General features: G+C 41.8%; 1 protein-coding gene across 2 annotated transcripts in view; it reads left to right on the forward strand.

The window, feature by feature from the left end:
- The first annotated feature begins 3,268 nt into the window (after positions 1-3,268).
- The window catches only part of GUCA1C (guanylate cyclase activator 1C), a 64,059-nt gene continuing 41,912 nt past the window's right edge, over positions 3,269-25,415 (forward strand). Inside the window, exon 1 of one of the 2 annotated variants that reach the window (XM_089512317.1) lies at positions 3,269-3,578. In XM_089512317.1, the coding sequence (XP_089368443.1) occupies positions 3,375-3,578 (204 nt within the window). In that variant the 5' untranslated portion in view covers positions 3,269-3,374. Of the gene's footprint in view, positions 3,579-21,036; positions 21,297-25,415 lie in introns of those variants that run through there. The other variant, XM_089512319.1, reaches the window with a different exon arrangement.

Genomic DNA, 25,415 nt, shown 5'->3' on the forward strand with positions numbered 1-25,415 from the left:
CAGACTGAAATGGCACACTTTGCAGCATTACTAACCTTGAATTGGAACTACTGCTGAAATCTACAATTTCTTCTAATTTCCTAAAGTTTTCTCCACTTCTCAATCTCTAGAATGTTATTCTTTTATCTCAGCACCATATTAGCTATTTATAGAACTGATTTTAAATACAATATCTAATGCTGTTGCACAATCATCCGCCATCTCTGGAAAAATCTCATCATCTCAATGATACCAAATACAAATTGTAATTGCTGTTTATTTCACCTGCTTACTTCCACAGTTCTTGAGGATATTCATCTGTGTTAAATAGCTTTTATAGGCTTACAGTCTATTAAAACCACACAGCTTGCATGATGGAGTGCTTTTTTCAAAAGGATTTCGAGGTCAAGCAGCAAAGAAAGGCATCTTTCCCTTTTTTAACAACTCTGCTTCCTACAGCGAAAACATAAGAGGGAATTATGCTTGATGCTTAATTTGAGGAAAATATTTCACCTCAGTCTCCTTTTTAAAGTCTATTGAGGTATACTGAAGTCTACTGAAATGTGAAGGACAACTATATTTGTTTTCTATCATGCATAGATAGTTTGGGGGCATACGTATGTACATATGTATTTCATCATGCTATTCAGAGGAGCATAGAAGGGATGGGTACAAAATTTTCAAGTATGCTGCTTGAGCGTTGTAAACATCTCACAAAGAAGAGGGCAGGTAATAGTGCCTATGTTTTTGTATTTCTCAGTTTCTTAACTGAATTTGTTTGACTATTGGTAGCCTATCTTTTGCCTGAAAAGGTATTACAAGGCAACAGAACAGGAAAATTAAATGTAACCATTGCAGATTTAATCCCAGTCAGTTATGTATAACAGCATTAAAACTACTTGTAAAAAATCCAGTACAGCATCACCCAAAGATCAGTCCTCTTCACAGGGCCACAGTGTCTACTTTTGCTTGGCATTGGAACTTCAAAGAGTTGTAGGCATTCCTCCAAAGGGAATGTTAAAGTCAAGTGTGTGAATCTTTTGACTGTCCAGAAGTGGTGGACTATAATTCCTGTAACTATTTACCAAGTCCAAAAAGATGGCAGTTGTGGTTTACAAATGGACAATGGCATTCAGACTCCTTTACACCAGTGGTGTCATTAGGGTTGCCATCACCTGGTGCATAACTCATGGTGCCACTCTCCACATTGACCTCCTAGGCCACACCATAGAGAATCCTTCATAATATTTTTTTAATTAATGTTACTCATGTATCATAATTCCCATATATCAATCTAATGCCAATAGTTGTAACATAAACATTTTGCAAAATTAAAATTATATCTTTAGATTATAATATTATACATGCAAGCTAAATGTATTTACGTGTACATAGTTGCATGGGGTTAAAATGAAAATTTGGTAAGAAGCAATGTAATTCTTCACTAATTTCCTTCTCAAAAGAAGCAACAAGCAATTTTATCAGTTTTCTTCCCAGTGTGCAGTGGGAATAGATTGAAGAGTATGCAGAAATGCAGAAATATTCATTGAAAATTCTGTTGCTGGGACATTTTGTGCAAAATTCACACATGGGTGTGTGAGGTGGGTTGAATGTGTTTCCTGTGTACAAAGTCCTATTTTCTGTGCAAAGCCAACGTGTGTGAATTTAACACAGAGTAAGACCAAAACTAAAGATTTTTGCTAGTCCAAGATTGTCCTACTCAGGGTTTCCCACTTAAGATACACATATTTTTTCAAATATTTTCAAATATTCTTTCCAAGTCTATCTGTGAAAATTGCATGTTGAATACAATAGCATAATAGTTACTGAAATTAACAGTTGTTCAAAATGAAAAGGAAAATAGCTGGTCTAACCTTAGTCACTGAATGTGCTCTTTTTGCACAGATCAACTCAGCCTTCAAGCTTGCAGCTTTAAGCAGGGCTGGATAAAGTGTGGCCCACAAGGTTTTTCTGAATCACAACATGCACAGTCTCAAATTCACTCATTCACTCTGTATCTCTGCCCTTTTTTGGGCTAAAGAGAATAAACTTTCACTCTTTAAAATAGGCTGTTTAACATTTTGTAAAAAAACAACACATTTTCAAAACCTGAAGTACTTCAGTTATGGGGCTGGGGATTGGCAGTACTTGTAGTCCTTGGAGTGGAACCCATCACAGTTGCTCAATCCTGATCTAAATGTTAAATTTTATTCAACAAATTTATTGTGAGCATCTGAGAAGAAAGTAGCCACTTTCCTTCCTTAGTCAGGAAAGCAAACATGCTTTAAAAACAGATATTGCCCCATCGACCAGTGTGGACCCCAACAGATTCCCACCCACCCCCTATCATCTCTTCAAAGAAAAGGGGTTCCTTGGCCAGGGCTTAGACTTTCAAGAATCAAAGTCTACCAATTGATAAAAACATAGGTCCTAATGATTTTGTTGTCTGTAAAACATTCCAATATTGAAGTCAAAGGCTTTTACAGCTGGCATCCATAGTTTTTTGTGGGCTTTCTGGGCTACGTGGCCACATTCTGGAAGAATTTATTCCTGACGTTTTCCCTGCATCTGTGGCTGGCATCTTCAGAGGATGGTGGCATGGAAGTATGTAGTGTATATATATACATGTGGGATCCTTGGTTGGAGGAAGTGGTTTGCATGTTAACCACTTCCTCCCAACCAAGTGTCCCACAGGTGTAAATACTCCACACAATTCCATGCCACCAGCCTCTGAAGATGCCAGCCACAGATGCAGGCAAAACGTCAGGAATAAATTCTTCCAGAATGTGGTCACAGTCTGGAAAACACACAAATATATCTAGGTTTCAATACGTTACTTGCCATCAAATTAGTTTCAATTACCCCCCCCCAAAAAAAATAAAAATAAATGGGAGACCTCCAAGAGACTTTGTGTGGCACCAAAAGAAGTAGTAAGCATTTTGGGATAAGAGATTTCACATACAGCCATTACTGAGACAGTCCTTTACACTTCTTTTCAAAAGTCTCACTTCTAAATGAAACCAGGTTCAAAAACTGCCACAGCTATTCAAAACTCAACTAAGCAACATCCACCACCACCCCAAAAAAGTTGATATTGCTGTACAATACGGTGCCATAACTAACATCCAGAGGCATCTTTCTGTTTTGTACAGGCTGAGAGAAGACTGCCACCCACTGATAAAACCTTTCTGCATTTAAACTCTGCCCGGAAGGTAATCTTGCTAGGAAGCTATATATACATAGCCTATTTCTGCAGTGATCTGTAAAGAGGTTTATGATAGCTCTTTCTTTATATGGCAAGGTAGCGTTTGAATGGTGCTTGCAAGCAAAACCATTACCACTGGACAAATCAATCATTTGGATGAAAATATACTGGAGAAAAAAGGATATTTGGAATGTTGATCATCATGGGTGCCGGCGGGTCAGCAGATGACATTAATGCTATGGAGATCCACCACTGGTATACAAAGTTTATGAGGGAATGTCCATCTGGACAGCTTTGTCTACATGAATTTAAATCAGTGTTGGGTCTACAGGGGCTCAGTCCAGAAGCCAATAAATATGTTGAGCAAGTCTTTGAAACATTTGACATGAATAAGGTAAGGAGTCGTTTTCTTCTATATTTGCTGTATTCACGTTAGCACGGTAATTTCAAGTCAACTTTAAACATTACCGTAATACATCTTAATATATTTTCAATGTACTTCAGCTATTACCATGTTGTGGGATGCAGTACTTGAAAGGAATTGACAAAATGCCAATTTATAAGCATATTTTCCTGAAGTCCTTAGTTGATAACTGAATTTCTATGGCTTAGTCTTCTATGGCTTTCTAATCAGATCACTTCTGCTTTGTTCATTAATCCCTATGATGTTGTTTCATTTGAATGACTAGAAGATTTAGAGTGCAAAATACATGTAGTTCTGTCAGTTTTTTCTGGAACTTTTTTTTACCATAGTAATAAATTAAACTGTCAATATTGGTTACTTATTCATGTGTTCTGTAGCAATTAGGATATGAATGTGTGTGTATATGTCTTCATGTCACCTGTCAATTTATGGTAATCTTGTGAATTTCATAGGGTTTTCTTGGGGAAGGAATCCTCCAAAGAACTTTGTAGGCAAGTGTTACTCTAATAGAGGAATGGAGGCAAAAAGATAGCAATGTGTCCAAGGTGACACAAAGAATTCCTGGCCTAAGTGAGACTGATATCCATATCTATAGAGCCACTATAGAAGAGGCAGTGCTGTATAATGGTTACGTTAGGTCTAAGACTTGAAAATCCCACTTTTAAATTGACATTCACTGAATGATGTTCGATTCGGTCAGGAGAGAGAGAAGTTATGTTTGTGATGCTGTGATTGGGACAGAAAATTTTTAAAATATAATGATAATATTTATTTCCCATCTTTCTTCATGGATCAAGGGTGGGAAACAACAACAATCAACAGACAAACAACATCAGTTAAAACACATCAGTTAAAAGAACAAATAAGATATGCACATATTAAAACAATCCACATTTAACATTCACAATTTAAAAATCATCTGGATAAGCCTGCTGGAAGAGACTGCTTTTTAATGCTCTTTTAAACTCAGACAGCATATTCAGCTGTCAAATCTCTTCCAGCAGATCATTCCACAATTTAGGGGAGACTGAAAGAAAAAGTCCTCTGGCAGACTTGTAGGTCACTGTTCCCTTTTGTGTGCTTCTAAATATGAACATCTAGAAAGCAATGCCATAATCACAAAAAGTCAACATGGGTTTCAGACAAGAAGTCATACCAGACAAACCCGATCTCTTTTTTTGATAAAATTACCAGTTTGTTAGATGAAGGGAATGCTGTGGATATAGTATATCTTGATTTCAGTAAGGCTTTTGACAGGGTTCCCCATGACATTCTTGCAAACAAGCTTGTAAAATGTGGGCTAGACAAAATAACTGTTACATGGATTTGTAATTGGTTGACCGGCTGGACCCAAAGGGTGCTCAACAATGGCTCCTTTTCATCCTGGAGAGAAGTGACCAGTGGGTTCCTGGGCCCAGTGCTATTCAACATCTTTATCAATGACTTGGAGGACAAAATTGGGGGCATACTTATCAAATTTGCAGATGACACAAAATTAGGAGGAGTAGCTAATACCCCAGAGGACAGGATCAAGATTCAAAATGACCTGAACAGACTAGAAAACTGGGCCAAAGCTAACAAAATGAAATTCAACATGGAGAAATGTAAGGTACTGCACTGAGGGCGGAAAAATGAAATGCACAGATATAGGATGGGGGACACTTGGCTGAATGAAACTACATGTGAAAGGGATCTGGGAGTCCAAGTAGACCATAAATTGAACATGAGTCAACAGTGCGATGCGGCAGCTAACAAGGCCAATGCGATTTTAGGCTGCATCAGTAGAAGTATAGTGTCTATATCAAGTGAAGTAATAGTGCCACTGTATTCTGCTTTGGTCAGGCCCCACCTGGAATACTGTGTCCAGTTCTGGGCACCACAATTAAAAAAGAACATTGAGAAACTGGAGCGTGTCCAAATGAGAGCGACTAAAATGGTGAAGGGTCTGGAAGCCATGCCCCACGAGGAACAACTCAGGGAGCTGGGGATGTTTAGCCTGGAGAAGAGAAGGTTAAGAGGTGATATGATATCCCTGTTTAAACATTTGAAGGGATGTCATATTGAAGAGGGAGTAAGCTTGTTTTCTGCTGATCCAGAGAGTAGAACGCGGAACAATGGATGCAAACTAAAGGAAAAGAGATTCCACCTCAACATTAGAAAGGAACTTCCTGACAAAGGGCTGTTCGACAGTGGAACAAATTCCCTCAGAATGTAGTGGAGTCTCCTCCCTTAGAGGTCTTCAAACAAGAGGCTGGATGGCCATCTGTCAGGGATGATTTGATTTAGATTTCCTGCATAGCAGGAGGTTGGACTGGATGGCCCTTGTGGTCTCTTCCAACTCTATGATTGTATGATTTTATGCCCCATGTATCTGCCCTGCAAGGAGGTGCAGTGGGACCTAAATCTCCAAGGGTGCTTGGCTAAACCATAACCATCCATAACTGTCATTTTCCGGCCTTCGAGGGAGTTGACCAGGCAGGCCCAGCTCCATCAGGGCTAGCCTGAAGAAGAAGAGCCCTCCCTCCAGTCCATCTCCCTTGGTCCAGGCCTCGGAGGGAGAGAAGAATGCTGGACCTGATCCCCTCCCCCCCTCACCATTCCCTTCTCCTTTTGTGTTGTGTCTTTTTAGATCAGGGGTCGGCAACCTCCGGCCTGCGGGCCGGATGCAGCCCGCGGAGGCCTTTCGGCCGGCCCCTGCCCACTCCTGCCGCCGCTGCCAATTGCGGCTTTTCACCGCTCCGGGCACCTCCATTTTATTTCTCAAAATGGCGGTGAAGTCTCGCCAGACCTTTCCCGTGGTCGCACAAGACTTTGCCGCCATTTTGAGAAACAAAATGGTGGCGGCCTAGAGGCGAAGTCTCAGCCTCTAGGAGGTCCATTGCGGTCGCCGGGCCCCTGCTACAGGGCTCCGACAGCGGCAGCGGGCCTCTGGGAGGCCCGATGCCATCACTGGGGCCTTCCAACAGGGCTCCGGCGGCGGCAGCGAGCCTCTAGGACTTTTTTGCCGGCCTCTGATGGGCCCTGGGGCCCTGTAAGGGGCCGACAAAGAGGAGGAGGCCTCCAGCACTGGCGGCCCCCGGCGGCTTTTTTCCCGGCCTCTGACAGGGCCTGGGGCCCCGTCAGGGGCTGGCAAAGAGGAGGAGGCCTCCAGCGCTGGCAGCCCCTGCAGGCTTTTTTGCCAGAGGAGGCCTCCAGCACTGACGGCCCCCACTGGCTTTTTTGATGGCCTCTGACGGGGCCTGGGGCTCCGTCAGGGGCCGGCAAAGAGGGGGAGGCCTCCAGCGCTGGCGGCCCCCACCGGCTTTTTAGCCAGAGGAGGCCTCCAGCACTGGCGGGCCCCACTGGCTTTTTTGCCAGCCTCTGACCGGGCCTGGGGCCCTGTCAGGGGCCGGCAAACAGGGGGAGGCCTCCAGCGCTGACGGCCCCCGCCGGCTCTTTCTCGGCCTCTGACAGGGCCTGGGGCCCCATCAAGGTCTGACAAAGAGGAGGAGGCCTGGCCCCCGGAGGGTGGAAGCTCCACCCCCGGCACGCGGCCCCGCCCCCCGGAGGGTGGAAACTCCACACACCCCCGGCTTTGGCCCCCCAGTTGTCTGAGGGACAGCAACCCGGCCCCCGGCTCAAAAAGGTTGCCTACCCCTGTTTTAGATTGTAAGTCTGAGGGCAGGGAACCGTCTATTATCCCCTCTGTTGTAAGCCGCCCGGATTCCCAATGATTGGGCGGCATATAAATAAATCCTATTGTTATTATTGTTGTTGTTGTTGTTACCTATCAGTGTCCTGCATTTATCGTATAGATCTGGTACTGGTAAATAATGGGGGGTGTATGAAAAGGTTTCCCACTGGGGCCCAAACCGACTCCTGAGACTCTTGGGGTACACTTTCCTCTGGTGGGCCCTTGGTCACCATCCTTTGGTGGTTTTATGCCAAATGGGAATGGGGCTCTCAGCTGTACTTGAATAGGAAATTACTGAGGAAAAGGCTGTTCTTCTGCTCACCTTCCTACTGACTTCTAGTGGGCTAGGAAGAGGATCTGTGACATCATGGATGTGCTTAGAGCACTTCTGGTGGCAAAGAAGGAAAGTGGGCAGACGGACAGGATGGGGAAAGAGTGAGAAAGCCATTTGCTATGACTCAAGGAGAAACAGGAGCGTGCTAGAGCAGCCTAGAGGCAGGAGGACTTTCTTCTTTTGCTCCCACAGCCAGGCCACTTCTCTTGACAGTTGCAGAAGTGACTCCAAGGAATCCCATTATCATTTTCTGGCCCATCTGGCAGTAGTCTGAGCCACTGGCAGACAGGCTAGAAATATTTATATGCAGTTTCACATTTTGTTTATCGTTATTACAGATTAACCTGAGTTAATTGAATAGATTACTTACTTAACAGAAAATTTGGTACTAGAGGCAGAAACAACATGGAGATAAATAGGGAAGAGCAGTTCAAAAATGTTCCACCAAACCATTTATTCAAAACTAACAATATGTACATGTGAAATGAAACAATTGGGTCAGGTAAGCTTCCCTTGAGGTCCTCTTCCAAAATGCATCCAGGGAAACTTTTTTCTTTCATCACCCTTTGCCAAACATATATCTTAATGGGGGTAGCTGGTAACAGAGGTTTATCTGCTTCCCTCTTTTCTCTCTGGTGCCGTTCCCACTGGCCTAAAACGTGGATTAGGATGCGAATTAAGGGGGCATCATTCCCATTTAACCCCAAATCTGATCTGCCTTGCCCCGGAATCATTCCCATTCAGTTTTGAATCTGATTCGGGTTTTATTGTGTAATCTGGATTATATGCCTATAAACCAGTTTAAAAAAACAGTAGGTTTTAACGCGGATTATTTTTGCTCCCAGGGTCCGATTCGCGGTATCCGAATGGTAACGACAAAGGTGTCTGATTCAGGAACCTGGAGATGGGAGGAGCAGTGCTCAAGGGGCTGGCCTGGGGGTGTCACCCTCTTTGTTCTCTTTCTGCATCGCCAGCACCATTTTCTTCCATTCGCATAGCCTTTACCCCAGTGGATTGCAACCTCCCCTCTGCTCCTCATTCATAGACTGACATGTGAGGAGAGCCATTGAACACCATTTTAAACTATTATTTTTTCTTTTTTCACCTCTGCCTGAGCACCTGAGCAGCAGATGGGCTTTGCAGTACATACCTGCTTGATCGTCCCCCAGACAGCCCAGGGAGCAATGGGGCAGGCAAAGGGATTTGGGGGAATGGAGACTCCTTCTCTCTTTCCAGAGGAACTATGGGAAGACACAGGAGAGCCTGGGCACCCAGGGATCTGGGGGGGGGGGGGGGGGGTCGAGCCTTCTCTTCTCTCTTCCCCAAAGAGTCTCTCCCCATTGAAGCCCGCTGCCTTTCCCCCTTGAACCGATTTGCCAAGCCTGGGCTTTGAATGCAGCCTCTCCCCACTGAAACCCACTGTCTTCTCCCCCTTGATCCAATTTTCCAACCCTGGGCTTTGGATGCAGAGTCTCTCTCCACTGAAACAGTAGGTTTTATATTTGTGTGTGTGTGTGTGTGTGTGTGTGTGTGTGTGTGTGTTTCTAAAATAAATTATAAAGTAACACTTTTTTAATTAACGAAAAAAAACTCATCTGTAGTTCAAAACCCACTGTAGAAATAATACAGAACCTTCCCTGGCTCAGTACTAAGGAATTATGGGAACTGTTGTGTTTGTGAGACATTTATCCTCCTCTGCCAGAGAGTGCTGGTGCCATAATAAACTACCATTGCCGGGATTCCCTAGCACTGAGTTATGGCAGTTAATATGGGGAGACACAGAAGAGGACAAATAGAGGCTCCTTCTAGTCTGGGGAGACACAAGAGAAGAGCCTTGGATGCAGCCAATTTTCATTGGCTGCCCCCCCAAAAAAACCCCAAGTCTTGTGACGTCTGAAGCCTAGGCGCTTGATTGACAGCTTGCGGACACAAATGGGAATGAGGAGCAAATTAATCCGCTTTAAAATAAAGCGATTTAAAATAAATGGGAACGAAAACAGGGTCTAAATGAATCGAGGCAATTTGCCCCTTTTCGTAATGGAAATGATGGGAAAAATTTGAATTATTCCCGGAACATAATCTGAATCAGAATCGCGCCAATATAATCCGTTTTATCTGCCAAGTGGGAACGCCCCCTCTGTTTTGGTCTTCAAGCATGTTGGGTGCAGGCTCATGCAGTTACAGTATGATCAGCTAGAGCAGAAGCTCAGTCTCCCTGCACAAGGTTTGTTTATTATGCCATTTGCTGCAGACACACTGCTGCAACCCAACACTAGAAGTCTGTTTCTCCAACCCTCTTTCATCATCATCCTGATGCTAATACTGTTAAAAACTTTCCAACTAGCAAAGAACAAGGGATAAAAGGGGAAATATGGCAGGCATAGACACATTTTGAAGCTCTACTGTAAGAGGCTTTGTTAACTGAATATTGACCATATTTTCTTTGAAACTGACTAGTTTTACAAAGGATGTCAAAAACAATGAACAAAAAATATTACCAAATAAGAGGAAACATACACAGTATTTGAAGAATTTACACAACACTTTGCAGATAAAATCATTCAGATTATCTCCAGTTTGGATGCTATAGCTGATACAGTCCCAGTGGGTATAACTTTGGCCTCTGCTTGTCCAATAATAATGGATTATTTTCAATTTATGCAGCCCAGGGGTGTGGACAAGATCCTTGAAGAGGTAACAGCCACCACATCTATGCTAGACCCTCTTGGTGCATTAAACAGGCCAAAGGGGAACAAAGCAAAGTTCCAACTTGCCTAAATCAGGCAGTTGTAAGGCCTCTGTGAAAAATCCTATACACAATCGTGTCCGACATTCCACTTTTGAGCAAAGTAATGGAGCACAGAGTTTCTGAGTGGAACAGATTATTTTGATCTGTTTCAATGTGGTTTCAGGCCTGGTTGTGAAACAGAGATGTATGTTGATACTTGGTGGATGACATACAGCAACTAGAAAAGGAGAGGGTGTCTCTGTTGCTTCTTCTGGACATTTCAGCAACTTCCAGTACTATTGACTATGGTATTCTTCACTGAGAGCCAATGTGGTGTAGTGGTTTGAGTGTTGGACTATGATACTGGAGACCTGAGTGTGAATCATCACTCGGCTATGGAAACCCACTAGGTGACCTTGGGCAAGTCACGTGCTTTCAGCCTCAGGGGAAGGCAATGGAAAATGTGCTCTGAACAAAACTTGCTAAGAAAACCCAGTATAGGTTTGTCTCAGGGTCGCCATAAGTTGGAAATGATTTGAAGGTATACAACAACAAATAATGGTATCCTTCTGTGGCACTTGGTTAAGATGGAACTTGGAGGCACTTTTTTTTTACAGTGGCTGTGTTCCTTCATGGAGGGATGAGCCCAGAAGGTGATGCATAGGGATTCCTGCTCAATTCCTTGACCCTTGACCTATCCTTCCAGGTTTTGTTCGTGCTCCCATGCTGTTCAACATTTACATGAAATTACTGGTTGTCCAAAGGACTGGGGTTCAGTGCTCTCAGTGTTTATGACTGCCAACATATTTCTGTTCTCTGACTGACTCAAAAGAAACTGTTTCCATTCTAAACCAGTTTCTTACCTTGGTAACAGATTGGATGAGGGCAAACAATTTGAAGCTTTATCTAGACAAAGCAGGTGTACTCCTTATCAATCAAAAGACAAACTAGGGAATAGGGATTCAGCCTGTTCTGGTTGAAGTTACACTCTCCCAGAAGATGCAGAGTCACAGTTTGGGGGTACTCCTGGATTCAGTCTTGAGCCTGGAGGACCAGGTTTCTATGGTAGCCAAGAGTGTTTTTGCACATTTAAGGCTCCAGTGCTAACTGCAGCCATTCATAAAGATGCCTGATAAGGTCATGATATACAATTCTTAGTTACATTCCATTTGGATTACTGTAACTTTTTGTGTATGTGGCTGCCCTTGAAGAGTGTTTGGAAACATCCTCTGGTAGAGTATTAATTGGGGAGAAATACAAAGACCATGTAGCTCGCCTATTACAGCAGCTCCACTGGCTGCCAGTTGTTTCCAGACACAATTTAAAATGCTGTTTTTGACCTATTTGCTCTAGGTCCAGGCTGTCTAACATACCATATCTGCTTGTATGAGCTTATATAAAATGGCAAAATGAAGATTTGCTTTTTGGAAACATAGAATCGTAGAGTTGGAAGAGACTGCAAGGGCCATCCAGTCCAACCTCCTGCCATGCAGGAAATCCCAATCAAAGCATCCCTGACAGATGGCCATCCAGCCTCTCTGCTTGAAGACCTCCAAAGAAGGAGACTCCACCACTCTCTGAGGGAGTGTGTTCCACTGTCTAACAGCTCTTCCTGTCTATAAGTCCCTTCTAATGAGGTGGAATCTTTTTTCCTGTAGCTTGCATTCATTGTTCTGTGTTCTAGTCTCTGGAGCAGCAGAAAACAAGCTTACTTCAGCCTCAATGTGATACCCCTTTAAATACTTAAACAGGGCTATCATATAAACCCTTAACCGTCTCTTCTCCAGGCTAAACATACCCAGCTCCCTAAGTCTTTACTCACAAGGCATGGTTTCCAAACCCTTCCCCAGTTTGGTCACCCTCCTCTGGACATGCTCCAATTTGTCAACATCCTTTTTCAATTGTGGCGCCCAGAACTGTACACAGTGAAGATTGTCCCACTTGCCTGCATCGCTGGTAAATCACTTTCCAAAAGTTGCTAAAAGGGAAAAAACGGCCTCTCTGTCTGAATGCTGGGAGCGCTCATTAATTGTCATGGAAATGGAGCTCCCTGTAGCGCTCTTCAATTGTTGTAAGGAAAGCAGGGAAGCAGGGAGATTCTTGGTGGTGCAGTGGTTAAATGCCTGTACTGCAGCCATTCACTCAAAACCACAAGGTTGCAAGTTCAAGACCAGCAAAAGGGCCCAAGCTCAACTCAGGCTTGCATCCTTCCGAGGTCGCTAAAATGAGTACCCAGACTGTTGGGGGCAAATTAGCTTACTTGCTAATTAGCTTACTTGCTGTTCACTGCTATGATCTTTAGAATAGCGGTATATAAATAAAACAAATTATTATTATTATTATTATTATTATTAACACAAATTTTGCATTAAGAGGAAAACGAAGAAATCTTCTCTTATTTCAGTTAATTCCCCCTTCCCCTCAGTTTACCTCTTTTTCTTCTTACCTAACATTTGAAATAATTACCTGGAGAGGGTGTTTCCATCTCATTTCCTTCCAGCACTTCTTGGGTTGCCAGATTCCTATCAACCCAAGCTCTGACATAAGCCAAAACCTGAGACCAAGGGCAGCCCTTGAGGATGACACAAGGTTTGCTCTTGATGGTGACATACGAGGGGGACCCTGGTAATGTCATTTAAGCATGAGACATTAAGCATGAGACATCAACCATGGCTGGTTAGGGCGCACCATTTGATTTTTTAAAAATAGCTAAAGCCTAAAAAAGGAGAATATATAGAGGAGTGCATACTTTTCAAGACAATGCTTCATTAAGATCTAGACTGGTTCATGCAGATCGTACTAACTATATTAGTTTATGGATTGAAATCTCAATATGAGATGGCTGAATTTTCTTGGGAAAACAGACCCAGAACTAATTGATTTAATCAAATAAATGTGGTGCTATAAAACATAAAGATTAAACTCCCTGCTGTGTATTCTTCATGATTTCTTTGACAAATTACAGAATCTTAAGAAGTTATATTTTTAATATCTTCTGTATTAACGGGAAACTAAGCATATATGATATCCACATTTAGAAATAGCACAATGAATTATTGTGAATTAAAATATCAGAAACACAGTTAAAAATGCAAGTAATGGACACATTCCAGCCAGAGGTATGTACTTTTAAATCCCTTTGAGATCAATGGAACAGTGAAAAGTACACCAGTGGAGGAAATAATCTCAGGGCAAGTAAAAGAGTGACTTAGGTGTGGAAAGGCTGCGCCAGCGACACAAACAAAGGAAGGAGCTCCATTTTGAAGCTCCTTCTGGTGCCGCTGAAAGGGTGCCACAGGCGCCCTTCAGCGGCGCAAAGACGTCACGTCCACGCCGCCCCATTTGGAGGCGGCGCGGTCGTGACGTCATAATGGCGGTGCCTATGTAGAATGGGTGCTGCCATTACAATGTACTAGGGTTGCGAGGAGTCTGGAAAGGATGCCCCAAGGCAAACCTAGTATTTGTACAGGCCGGCGCAAACCGCTGGTCTGTACAGCGCCATAATTTGATGTGAAAAACAGCTGGAATTGTTGGAACAGGTGAACATATACATGGAAAAGTTTTCTAATTTAAATTTTAATGCACACCTTTCAAAATTTGCTGCAATTGTTAATTTTCTTTTATTTCATGACACATGTCTTAGAATATATTTACAACACAATCCTATAGTCCTAGTAGTTTACTTCTAGGTATGTAAGTATAGAGGTTCACCCCTGAAGCAAGCAGGAGCTGGATAAAAACAGTCATTTTCTAAGACTGTCTGCATTCCTGATCGTCTGTGTCCTTAACATTTTTTCATCCAGGTCACAATGGGGAAAAAATTGTTGGCTTAATGAATGCTGAACATACACTAGATAACATTATCTCAGATGCTGATGTTTCAGGAAGTGTCAAGTTGACACATCAGTGACAGCAGACCCTTTGTATGGGAAATGTGCTTGAAATAGCAAAGTTAAACAAGGTAGGGCAAGGGAAGAGCCAGATTTTGCTCTCCTCTTTTGTATGTTCTTACCATATAAATGCTAGAGAAATACTTCTCCCACCTGGAGACTTCCAAGTATGTTGAATGACAACTAACATATTCACAAGCAACATGGCCTAAATATTTGACTCTAATATTAAAGGAACCACTTTATGCACTGGAATTGCAGAAACAGCCACTGTACATGCCTCATTGTCCAACAGGATAATAAGAAAGCACAAGAGGAGATACACAAGCAGTTGACCAGTCCCTGTATTCAGCAGAAGGGTGCTGTAGGCAACCATCATGTAACTATGTGGTGTAGGATTTCAGCTATAGTTTGAAAAGAGAGGTAGGGATGAGGAAGGAGGGATGTTTAGTTTGCATTTGCTTGTGAATTTCTCCAATCCCACTCCCACTTCATGAACAAAATACATGAATTTGATGAAAATATTCAGGGGTAGCGATGTTGGCCATACAGCAAATCCAGTAAAAAATCCACCAAACAGTGATACCTTTATTGGCCAACCCAAATGCACAATATATATATTGAAAACTTTCGAAGCTTCACTGGCTTCTTCATCAAGAAGCATGTTACAAACCAAACAGGAGAGAAAAGAATTGAAAATGTTAGTCATGGGCCTGCATTTTGCATAAAATTCTTAGTAAGATGGTATGGAGGGGCACATCTTGCAGATTGGCATCTCCTCCTTCTGGCCATGTGGCAACTGGGAGATTCTTAAAGTCCAGGCAATTTAATAACCATTTGCATCGCAATAAAGACACTTCCATTGCAATCCAATATGTCTCCATACTTGTGAGCCCACAGGCCCCTTTGTTGGGCAGAGGATACTCTGCGTCCAGTCTCCTGTGTCCAGTCTGCCTAACAAAGGGTATATTAAAAAGGGTGTATATTTAAATGTCTGTATACAAATGTGTGTAGTAGAAGAAAGCTACATGGAAATGTATATGTTTTATGCAGATTTTTAAAAAATAAAAGTTGGTAAACTGAGGTTTGTGAAATGAAGCATTTTGGGAGGGGGGGAATAAAGAAGGAAAGACAAGATGGATAACTTTTTAGTGGCCCGTATAGGTTATTTGCCTCCTCTGTGTTTAAAAAGAACCCCTAACTTACATACAAAACCTCTGTTACAAGGCAGATTTCATGGTATGGTGAAGATGTGGGCTTGAATGACTAGAAGGACCACCATGCATACGGATAAAACCTATGTTCAAAGGTCTGCTCTTCCACATTTAGCTTCCATGGAGCAGAACTTAAAGTAGCATTCCCCATTCTTCTCTCGACCCACTTCCCAACACATTATTATTATTATTAACCTTTATTTATAAAGTGCTGTAAATTTACACAGCGCTGTACATACACTCTTTTAATTGGATGGTTCCCTGTCCTCAGGCTTACAATCTAAAAAGACATGACACAAAAGGAGAAGGGAGTGGTGGTGGGGAAGGGGATGAGGGCCAGCAGTTCTTCTCTACCTCCGAGGCCTGGACTGAGGCAGATGGACTGGAGGGAGGACATATTAAATGACTTTAAATTCATTTTGAAAGTGTCATAATTGTGTGTGTGAGTGTGTGTGTGCACACGCGCATATACACATGCGCTTGTGTCCATGCACATCTGCCTTCAAATAGCCTGTCGACTTATGGTAACCACAAAAAATTCACAGTTTTCTTAGGCAAGGAAAGCTCAAAGGTGGTTTTGCCAATTTATTTCTTTGTGCCAAAGAGATGTTCTTTTGTTAGAGGCACACAGTCTCCCCTAGAAATGGCTTTTGATTTAACCTCTTAAACCAGAAATTTCTTCTAGACTGGATTCCTGACAGTGCAAGGGGTTTTCCATTCATCATGGGGTTTTCCTCAGTCCTTATTCAGACTGTATTTATAAGCCTGCAGGAGACAGGGAGAATGTATCTATTCTTAGCACTAAAATGCTACTTAATTTGTAATGCATGATGTGGAAATGACTGGGTTCGAATGGCTCTGAGAAGCCATAGTATGTCTCACAAAATCATGAAAGAAACTATGACTAGCCCTAGCTGTACTATAGAGTACAAAAGCTGTACTTTTACCTTAGCTATACAATAAAGCAGGCAAACAGAGGGAAATGGCAGATGTCATTATTATTATTATTATTGCTATTATTGTTGTTTCTGCTATTAGTCTATTAATAAAAAATCAATTGTTATAAAAATGCAACTTTTCAAGTTACCACCTTGAAAAATTTGCCAGCTCACATGTGGTAACTTGTGAGATGATAAACTAAAGAATCAAATAATGCTATGAAAAGTGCATCAAGAAAGGTTGATCCCCTTCCCTGGCACCATTTTTGAGTGAGGATTCCAGTCTATCATAATGACTGCAGTGAAGATCAGGCAACATGGAACAGAAATGGTTTAGTCCAAAATCAATGAAATATCATAATTAATGTGTTCTTATATAACCACCTATTCTTGCTGCAAGATCAAACGGGGATATTTGGTCCACTCTGGCTGGCATTCTGTTGCTTAGAGTAAAGGGGAGTAGCCCCACTAAATCCATTATTGAATCATGAGTCAACACATAGATTTATTATTATCATTATCATTATTATTATTATTAAACAAAAAATAAAATCATCTAAAACCTGCCCATGGTGTACAATATATCTAATTGATTCAGTAGATCTACTCTAACAGTAGTATTTAGGCTTTCTATGACCTATGATAGAATAATGAGACCAGACATGGAGAGTTGGGTTAAATAAGAGCTACTTCATTGACCTAGAATCTATTTCCATAGTGATGATTCTGGAAGAAACAAGAAGGGGGAGCATCCTGAGGCCAGGTGCCACCTCTTGACTACCTCTTCAGTCTTCCCTTGGATGACACACTTGACCCTGGGTAATCCAATAACTCAGTTGCCCCCGGGCCAGCCTTGTACTGGAAGATAAACCAAGGACACTCCCACCCAAGCCACAGGACTTTATGAGAGCAAAAACCCCAGTTTAACCCCCCAGGCCACAGGACCCTAGAGAGACAATTCCACAGCCCCACCTTACACCAAAAGGGTGCCACAGAATACACTGAAACTCTTGCAATCTCTCCCCACTGGCCTTTTATTGCCTCTAATTCTGCTCCTCATGAAGAGTTTCCAGGTGCATGGTGCCCAATGCAGAGTTCTCCCTCCACCTACACCAAGAAAGGTGGCCTATCTCCCACAGTGATGTCTGCTGTGTGGGTCCAGAACTCCATTGATGATCTACCATAAAATAATGAGACCAGACAGAGAGTTGAGTTAAATAAGGGCCAAATTATTGAGCTAGGAACCAAAAATGGCCCAAACTACCTCAAACTCACCCCCAAGACCTCCCAAACACTTGAGTGCTTGACTGACTGATGGATTGATTGGTTGGTTGATGACTTGTTGGGCACAGTTGACCAAAACTGCACCAAAACCTTTGCAAAGTTCAGTGCGTTTGCTCTTCCCAGCTCCCCTTAAAATCAGCTGAAACTGTATGTGACATGACATCATGTGCTGAGAGCACCACTGTGGCCCTTGGAGGAAGTGCAAGGGTGAAAACTGCCCCCCTCCAACCCTGTTCATCTGTGCTTTACATACATTTCAATACATTGGAACAGCAAAGAAGAGCTCTGCCAAGCATTTTTGCCCCCACCCCCAGATTTCAGGATGACATTACATTTAATGCCTTCCTTTCCCAAAGAATTTAGTAAAATTGTTGTAGATGGGATGAAAGGTTCTTGCACTTACCTTAACTACTGCATTGTAGGTAGGAGAATGGAAAAAGGGAGAGGGTGTCCTTTTTTTTCTTGTACAATTTCTGACCATCTGCAGCCTCTTCAACTACCCACTATTCAATTAACATCCAGAGGAAGAGATTATAAGGTAACCAAGGGGCTCGACAAACCACCCCAAAGGGGTGGTCTGGAGCCGCCCGTTTTTCCTCTGGAGGGAGTCTGCAGCAATCAAACCATGCGGACTCCCTCTACCCCAAAAAGAACCTGCTAAAAGCAGGTTCTTTTTGGTGCGTGTGGGCACCGCCATCAGTGTACCATTGCACACTGTGTCACATCAATGATGCAAGTGTAGCAACCCAAAGTGTGGATGCAGCACCACGCTTGCGTCATCATGGTGGACCCCGTATGTACGAGAGGCCGCTATGATGGCAGCATCCATATGGACTATGAGTCAGGAGTTTGTGGTTGCTGTGCACTCCTGAACCCTAGAATCGGCACGGACACACCCCTTCCTGCCCGTCTGTCTGTCTCAGGCCTGAGACAGGTGTAGCATGTGTAATGATCCTGTTTCCTGTAAGGTGCACACTATTTTTTTAAAAACCAACAAAACAGTAATAAAAGAATGCTAGCTTGTTTATGACAGGATACAAGGCCTTTGAGATGGCCTAAAGGCTGATCAATAAAGACTGATTGATTGATTGATTGATTGACAGGATACAAGGGAGCTTTCAAGTGGACTTCGGGCTCAAACAGACAGGCCAAAATAAAGCTGCTTCAGGTCACTTTGGAGATATACTGTTTAAATGACACACACATCTTAAGAGGCCAGAAGCTGCTCCAAAGTTGTGCTTCTGTCCTTAGCACTGGAGCTTGGCTTTGGTGCGGCTTCCAGTATTTAAACAGCATACCTCCAAAGTGACCTGAAGCAGATTTATTTTGGCCTGTCTGTACAGGCCCATAGAAAAGGTTGATGGGTCCTGTGTTAGACCATTGAGTCATCTGGTTACAAGTTACTTGTTACTTTTAAAACTTACTTTTAAGGGGAATTTTGACCAGTGACAGCTGGTAGGGCAAAAGCTGAATCCACTTCAGGTTTTCATCAGAACTTTAAAGAAGCTATGTTGTGTTATTGTGTGCCTTTCAAATCATTTCTGATGTACAGCCACCCTAAGGCAAACCTAAAATTGGGGTGTTCTTGGCAAGATTTGGTCAAAGGAGGTTTGCCATTACTTCCCCCAGAGGCTGAGAGCATGTGATTTGCCCAGGTTCACCCAGGCTGAATTCTGCACTGCAGAAATCTGGTTTGACACCACTTTAACTGCCATGGCTCAGTGCTATGGCACTGTAGGATTTGTAATTTTGTGAGATTTTTAGCTTTCTCTGTCAGAGAGTTCTGGTGCCACAACAAACTACAATTCCCAGAATTCCATAGCGCTGGGCTGTGGAAGTTAAATCGGTGTCAAACTGCATTATTTCTACAATGCGGATGCAGCCCCAGTGGGTTTCATGGCCAAGCAGGGAATCTGGTTTCTAGCATCATAGGACTTCGTCACAGAGAGGAGGCAAGCATCCTCCTCCTGTCATTAAATCACCATTAAATCCTGTTAATAACGCAATCGGGGTGAAGATTATCACACACCCCTGCACTTCTCCCATTCTTGTCCCATCTGCAAACAGTAATGGAAGCGTCATTTGGTATTAACTGAAACTCCCATTAATACCAAATGATGCCTCCATTACTGTTTACAGATGGGACAAGAATGGGAGAAGCACACATGGGAGTGTGATAATCTCCCCCTCCCCCCAGTCGTGCTATTAACAGGATTTAATGTCAATTTAATGATGGGAAGAAGACACTTGCCTTCTCCATATGATGATCTTCAGAGTCCAGCACTCAAACCACTATGCCACACTGGCTGTCCAATAACCTCTTGGGAGGATCGGATTTAATGCCTTGGCAAGCTCCACTACTCCAGAGTGGGTTTAGTGCTCACTGACATCTCAGCCACCAGCCTCCATTTGCTTTGCTTTCTGCTGTCATTCACAGAACATTATGGGGAGAAATGTTTGGGAGTAAGAAGTACCCAGGGATAAAATTTAAGAAGAACTAACTTGTATCCTATTTAACTACTCCAGCTGATGTGCATGTATTGTAAAAATGATTAAGTTCCCCAGAGGCTTTTAATACCAAAAATATCAGCCAACAAGAATAAAAATGTGAGCAAGAATGGGAGGGAGATCAAAATGTAATCTGACAACCAGACAACTCTTCTATGTTGTGACATATTAGGGAAAGTGGTGGAGAAAGAAGTTTCAATGTGGATTTTAGAAGTGGGGCATGAACTATAGTTTAATGGAAGGGAACAGGACATTAAAGGAATGATTCAGTTTTATGTAACCAGCAAGTAATCCTAGTGGTGCCAACAGCAGCTCATTCCATTACTCCATTATAAACAATTAGGAAGCCAGATGAAAGATTTACTGCAGTAAAGCTTTGAATTAAAGGCTTGATTTCTCCTTCTGAAAACTGAGGGATTGCAAAATCAGTAGAATAGGATGGCAGTCGATTCCCATTAACCTCTGTTTTCCTTATGAAGTCTCAAGCAAATAAAAAAACAATATAGTTAAGATTTCGTTGAATTTTTTCTGGATCAGTCAGATCGTGTTCTCTGAGCTTACAAAACATAATGCAATAATACCTTTAATGGCCATCAAAGATAGGGCATCTTTTCCTTTCAGTCAGAACTATGCCACTATTAAGAAGAAAATGTTTAACCTGCATATGGAAAAACAATAGATAGTACTGTAACCCAGCAGGGTTCAAGCTATTAACAAAATCCATCCATGTTAAAATGGAGTACTGGAGATAATCTCTCTTGTTTTCTATTTTTACTTAGCCTAGCCCACATCCATAATGATCTGTAAGAGGTTTACAATTGTGATATGGTCTGTAGTTTGTGTTGGATGTGAGCCATTGGTAGTGAGGGTGGATGCCTTTTGTGAAGCACACTTGAGCAAAGGAAAAGGCAAAGTAATTTCAACAAGATGGGTGCCAATGAATCAATGGAAGAGATTGCTGCTATGGAAAACCACCACTGGTATGCAAAATTCATGAAGACATGCCCATCTGGACAACTCAGCATGTATGAATGCAAGATGTTCCTTGGTCTCGACAATGCAACTGCAGAAGCAATTAGCTGTGTTGAGCAAGTGTTTAATATCTTTGACACAAATAAGGTAAGGGCTCATTCTAGAGTGCATTTTTTGTTGTTAAATTGTGCATCATGTACATCTCATCTTCCAATTATTTGCACAGACAATATCTCAACAGTTCAATTTTCAACTGTATTTCATTTTACAATTTCATTTTGGAAATAACGGCGTTTCACAGACAATAAATGCAGGCACTGAAGAATGTGTGCTCTTTCAAAACATTTTAAACATGCTGTTCTTTAAAAAGAAATACTTTATAGCCATGAGATATTTCTGTGGATACTTTGTGTGTCTTTGTGTGTTGAAAAATGACTTGCTGAGCATTAACCTTTGTACTGATATGCTTAGAGTAACATTTTGTAGCAACACAATGCTACAAAATATCTCAAGCAAAAACATGTGTGTCAGCAAAGATCTCGAGGAAATATTTACTAAAACACTAATTTTCAATTGTGCTTTCTGACACTGTACCTAGTAGATAGGAACCTGATGGCTATGACCAACACCCCATCAGTTCATTGCCAAATGCCTATAGGAAATGCCTGCAAATGAATGAACAAATAAATGATGAGCATTTCCTATAGGCATTTGGCAAGGCTAATGACATATTTAATTTTTGATGTAATTTTTAAGTGATCCTCGAACATAAAGTTCTCCGGGAGGTAAGCAAGTCTGTCCCAACTAAAGACCATTAAAAGCCTTATTCATTTCAATGGGGTCTGCTCTAGTTGGGATCCGCAAGTAATACCCCTTTTCATTGTCATTTCCCAACAACCGATACACATAGCATTTTGCTTCTGATCCTGGATGTAATATAGTCACCGTGATTAGTAGCCCCTGAAAACCTTATCCTCCCCCTCCCCCTGGGCATCTTTTTAATCCCTGCATTCCATGGCTATCACCCATCCATGCCTTGGGAGAACAAGTTTTAACTTTCCACTGTATGTAGAACAACTTTCTTTTCTCTGGCCTTGATTTCTGGTTGTTCAGTTTTATTTTGGGGGGGGGGGGGGACCTATGAGGAATGGCAGAAAACATTTCCCTAATGGTTTGTCCACACCACGCATATGCCTTCCATCCTCATTTTTCCCCCTAACCAAACAATCCTCAATTGTTTTCACCGTTTCTCACAGGGTAATTGCTCCAGCCCCCTATTCATCTTCATTACCTCTTTCTGCCCTTTTTCAAGCGCTACGTACAATCTTTTTAGAACTAGAATAGAGAGTATTCCCAATTTGGTTGCATAGATTTGTATAAAGGTATTGCAATAACAGTTCCAGTTTCTGTCCTGTTCCTAATGACCCCTAGCATGGAATTTGTCTCTTTTTTTCAGTTGCTTCTCTTAACTACCAAGCCCCCCCCCTCTCCCTCTCCCTCCCTCTCTCTCTCTCTCTCTCTATATATATATATATATATACACACGCACACACACACACACACACACACACGTGTGTGTGTGTGTGTGTGTGTTCATTATTTATAGATTACTATTTTCTACCCAATTTTCTTTCCACACAAATGGCTGTCATTTTGTTAGGGACCTAACATGTGTCCCTTACATATGTGAATGTCCTTTTTTGAGCATTGCATGGGTTGGTATTCTTTTCCACAGTGCCCAAAGCCCCTTCCCCCAACTTACTGTAAAGCCCCTGAACTGACAAGCAGACAAGCTTGGAGAAGCATCTGGCTACATCCTCATAGGCAGGTAGAAAAATCCCCATAGCCAGACAGAAAATGGTGACATCAGTACTCAGATCAGTTGTCATCTCCAGGGGGTCTCAGCACTGCTGTAATAATTTTGCATCTGGCTGCAAGGATGTAGCCAGATGCTTCTGCAATTTTGTATGCTCACTGTGACACACAGGAGGGCTGTACAGAGCAAATTTGGGGTTTTTGTTTATTGGTTTGTTTTTAGGAGGAATGCATATGGCACAGCATACACAGGTCCACATGCAGATACTGTATTTAAGATGGATCTCTTCTGGCAGGCCTTTCCTGAATAGATACCCGGCCACCAAAAAGAAAACCTAACTGCGGGGCCCTGATTTTTTTTCCTTTTTTGCTGCAGTTACTGTTGTTTGTTGTTATTCATTTAAGTTATGTTTTATACTGTAAATCATTTAATTGTATTTTAAGGGGAGGCGGGATTGGGGGTGTATATTTTAATGTTGTATGCCACACCGATTGTGTTGTTGTTATTATTGTTATTATTATTATGCTATGCTAAAGGGTCACTGGATGGAGGCCTGTGTTTGAGACACTTTAAAATCATAAAAATAACATTCTCAGCTTGGGAAAACAGATGCACCAAACTTGTAAGACTCAATCAAGACTTTCTGGAACTGCTATATGGCTGTGTTGGCATATTCCATGCTTGCAAATTGTATCTATTCCTGTTTTAGGATTTTAAAGGCATGTATGTTTTACAAGTGAAAATATTTCCAAGCTAATAGGCTACTCAAAAGGCTACACAAAACCCCACTGACTGAACATACAAAAGAGCCATTGCTTTTGATAGGTCTTCCCTCCATGTGACCAGATTGTGGAAAGTGTGATAATTGAAATAGATACTACACTTGATCTCAGTAGATAATGTTGTATAACAGGTCAAAGCTTAAAGAGAAACACAATGACATCAGCAGAAGGACTAGTAGGAGTAATCCATGGACGTGTCAAGATAATGTGACACGTGAGATCCATGATTGGATTTTAGATTTAATGCAGCAGCAGCAGCTGGAGAGGAACACTTAGGTTATTAGTGGACAAGCAGCGCTCGGTGAAGGTGTGTTTAATACCTACCCAAAGCTGGGAAAGATCTTATTTTAAAGCAATTCATTCCCATAACTGTGCTTGAAAAGTAATCTGTTCTAATTACTGACTGTGACACTAGGAAAGTTGTAATTCTTCTTACATTTTTGTAATAATCTCTGCTACTTTTTTTTCCTTTTTTTGCAAGGAAGCAAAATTTATGACTGGTAAAAAGAATGGCATAAATCTTGGAAAATACCTTCTAAAATCAGCCTTGTGTTGGTAGGGTGGTGAATTTACTCTTGGTTTTAGTTTGACCTTTAAAGAAATTACCCAATGTGCTGTACCTATTTGGAGGGATTGTTTTCAGTACTTTGGATAGGTCTTTCAAAATTGCAGTTAAAACCTGGAATAGGTTCATCACCCCTCTGCCAAGGGTGCCACCGGCTGCCACGGGAATTTTAAAAGTAATTTTCAAAGTAACGATAAATGGCTACTTGTCACCTTCACTCTTGTGCATTATGTTCCTTGGGGAGTGCAGTTTTGCTCTGCCTACTTTACCTGAAATACAGTATATCTAATTTCAGGACACAATTATTTGTTTTTGATGTGTTGCTTTCAGGTTCTGCACTTATCCTGATTATTTGTTTACTTTGCTATGGAAGTATCTATAAGGAATTTTTGTGGGTTGGTTGTTTTTATTTTGTTTTGTGTAGGATTTTTTTTGTGGGGGGGAGATTAGGTACTATTACAAATTAAAAAATAAAATTTAGATAAAGTAAAAGGCTGAACTCCTACTCCCACAGAATTACTATTGTGAGCATAAACTAAACCCAATCCCTTTTAAATCTATTTACATGGATTTAATTAATTAAGTAATTAATTACTAGTGAAGCATAATGTGTTAAATGTGCTGACAATCTCTGTTGTGAGAATGAAATGATGCTTCAATGAAAATGAAAGGAAAAAGGGAATCAAAATACAGTAGTATCAGTTATTAGGTGTCAGCATGTAGACATCTTTTGCTCTTGCTCTCTTTCAGTCTCTAATATACAGTGTTACAGACACAGGCTTCATTCAGCCTGAGTTAGTTTAACTGTGTTGTCCTTCATTAGGAATGGAAAGAGTATTCAAGAAATGATTGAAAAATGTAGGGGTTTTTTTTAGTGTTGAAAAATCCTGAAAAGGAGATTCCTGAATCGTTGCAGTTCAGAAATTATTTTGTGCAAAATTTACACTTGGATGTTTTGCAAAGCAAATAGCATTGTCTGTGCAGGAAACACAGAATCTCTTGCACAGAAAATACCATAACTGGGAACTTATTCTGCACAAATTTTGCACATGGTTGTTTTGGCAGAAAACTGCTATTATTTTCTGCACACAAAATGCTGCTTC

The sequence above is a fragment of the Sceloporus occidentalis genome, unplaced genomic scaffold (genome assembly GCF_023333645.1).
Source record: "Sceloporus occidentalis isolate IW3139 unplaced genomic scaffold, rSceOcc1.0.p SCAF_2, whole genome shotgun sequence".
Lineage (NCBI taxonomy): Eukaryota > Metazoa > Chordata > Lepidosauria > Squamata > Phrynosomatidae > Sceloporus > Sceloporus occidentalis.